This window comes from Blennius ocellaris (genome assembly GCF_963422515.1).
Source record: "Blennius ocellaris genome assembly, chromosome: 12".
Taxonomy (NCBI): Eukaryota; Metazoa; Chordata; class Actinopteri; order Blenniiformes; family Blenniidae; genus Blennius; species Blennius ocellaris.
Window position 1 is genome coordinate 1,013,123 of NC_137661.1, and position 2,788 is coordinate 1,015,910.

At 44.0% G+C, this 2,788-nt stretch overlaps 1 protein-coding gene across 2 annotated transcripts in view; it reads right to left on the bottom strand.

Moving 5' to 3' along the window:
- rab6ba (RAB6B, member RAS oncogene family a) overlaps positions 1-426 on the bottom strand; it is a gene marked incomplete at its 5' end in the record, with an annotated part of 72,564 nt that extends 72,138 nt beyond the window's left edge. For both annotated transcript variants that reach the window (XM_080506924.1, XM_080506923.1), the window contains one exon: positions 357-426. In XM_080506924.1, the coding sequence (XP_080363050.1) occupies positions 357-426 (70 nt within the window). The remainder of the gene's footprint in view (positions 1-356) is intronic.
- Positions 427-2,788: the final 2,362 nt, after the last annotated feature.

Here is a 2,788-nt window from a genome sequence, read left to right on the forward strand (position 1 = left end):
CTCCCTCTCTCACCCCATCTCTCTCTCCCCCCCCCCCCCCTCGCTCTCTCAGCCTCCAGTGATTGAATACATCCGATGTCAAACTAACGTCACTGGCGCTTCAGTCAAACTTACCAGACCATCAGGCGATAATCTGGTTAAAACAACGTGTCACTCTTACAAACTGAAGCCACACATTTCCACCGAGTGGAGGCATGTTGGTCTCCACGATCAACTCCTTCAGAAGAACCGTGAGGACGTGACCGGAGGCGCCGTGAACTTACTGGCCCGCCTGGAGGCAGGTGCAGCGGGCTGACAGTGACACACGCCCCGGGGGGCAAACACATCTGATGGTGAATCATAAAGCGCGTGCTTACCACTTTGCTCCCCCAGAAAGACGAGTTTGAATTTTCTTAAAGGGTTCCCAAAGTCGCTGGACACGGACATGGTTGAGGAGGAAGAGCCGGTGTGGGGGGGGGAACGGATTGCGGAGGACAGGCTGAGGTACCGGGGAGCTGCCGCTCGGTGCTCGGTGCTCGGTGCTCGGTGCTCGGTGCTCGGTGCTGGCTGGAGGAGATGCTGGGTCAGAAGAGGCGGCGGCGCTGCTTCCTTCCCGTCCAGTCTCTCTCTCTCTCTCTCTCTCTCTCTCGCTCTCTCTCTCCTGCACCGGTCCGTGACGCCGCGGGGGGGATTTTTCTCCCCCTTCACCGAAGCTATGTGCGCACGCGCAGAGACGTCCCGAGAGCAGCGATTATAAAATGACGTCATGTGAATCGGAACTGCGCGAGGCAGCCTACAAGTTCAACTTTGTTTCTTTTTTTTTTTTTTTAACCATTTCAGAAATGTATTATTATCTATTTTAATTTATTTCGCCTGACTGTCAAATTGTATGAATAAAGAAACCAATGTTTTGGGGAAGTTTGAGAGTTTTGAACGCTTCGCTGCAGCCGAGGTGTGATGGACGTGGAAATGTTCAGTGATGCAGAAACTAAATACCAGTTTTTGTATCGTGACAAAAACTCGCATCCTTAAAGAAGTGTGGAAACTCACAATGTTTCTCCTGTTGGTCCCATTTAAGGTGTGGAATTCACAGGAATGAATGTCATTGGTTTCTTTTTCAGCTCTAAACATTGTAGGATTATATGCACATATAGTGTTGAAATGTCAAAATAAAAATTGTGGGAATGTTTTTCAAACCATAAAAAGAGACAAATGTTTGCGAGACTGTTGTGAGACAGGTGAGCTTTATCCTACTGATGATGTGTTGTTACAATTGTAATCTAATAAACCACAAATGATTGATTTCTACGGTAAGTTCATAATGTTTCATGTTGAATGCTGAGGTGCAGATAGTCCACTGCAGTGGATGTTTCTGTAACTTTGGGAAAATATCATATTTTTGGGAGGAATAAATGTTTAATGTTCTCAGAAGAATTAAAAAAGACTTCAGAAAAATGTTCAAAATGATCAAGGTTTTCATAACTAAGCAGAACATTAATCCAGCAGAACATCACATGCAACCTCATGTATCTCCTGAGTTTACTGTTGTCCATTTTTACTTCTCTCTTTTGTGTAACCAAGTGAGATCTCAAGAAGTGTTTTTCTAACTTTTTGTCCCTCTATGATTGAATGATTGAGGCTGTGGCTCTGTGTGTGGAGCAGTCATGTTGCAATCAGAATGTTGCAGGTTCAATTCCCTATCTTCCCCTGTCTGCATGTTGAGGTGTACTTGAGCAAGACTCTGAACCCCTAAACAAACCCCAATGGATGGATTGAGCACCTTGCATGGCAGCCGTCTCCATTGGTCTGCGGATGTGTGAATAAATGAGTAAAGTAGCAGAGTGAAGCACTTTGGAAACTGTTCAAGTAGGAAACAAGCAAGATGCTACATGCAAAAAACTAATTGTTAGTGCTATCTGTCTTCCCTATGTTAAAACAAGCAGTCTACCTTGACTGTGACTGACCTTTCTTGATCATCCATGTTGTAGATATATAGCCCATAAGATTCCAATGTCATGTCTATCTATCTATGGTAAATGGTCTAGATTTATATAGCGCCTTCTAACCACACTGAGGTAGTCCAAAAGCGCTTTACATATCAGCTCATTCACCCATTCACGCACCAATGGGACAGAGCTGCCATGCAAGGCGCTAGTTGACCACTGGGAGCAATTTAGGGTTCAGTGTCTTGCCCAAGGACACTTTGACACATAGACTGGTGTAGACTGGGATTGAACCTCTGACCTCTCACTCCGAAGACGACCACTCTACCACCTGAGCCACGGTCGCCCCAATCTATTGTTGCATCATACAATAAACAGAAACAAACCCACTTGACCCATTGTACTGTATATTCTTTTATTATCCAGTAGTGCTTACATTTATACGCACTCCACACCACACACTAGGTTGCATAAATTGTGTGGTCGATTTCTGCCATTTAGTTTATACGTAACAGTGTACAGACTTGATATACAAAAGAAATTTGAATTGCAACTAAAGTGTTACATGTGATCATATAGGAAACGAGTATTGTTGTTATCAAAGATGTCTCTGTGTATGAGACAAACGTCTATAAAAAATAAACTTAAATATTAAGCTATACAGTTAATTAGTTACATAATATGTTCCCATTGGGAGAGTGAAAACCCAACTGATCGCTGCCTTTTCGGGAACACGTAATACACAAAGACAATTCACTGCTGTTGGATTATCAGTCCGTCTCACCGCCTTCTTGGATGTATGCAAGTCATTGTGAGATTTCACACATTAGAGGTGTCGTGTCTGTCCAGACATGGACAGACACGAC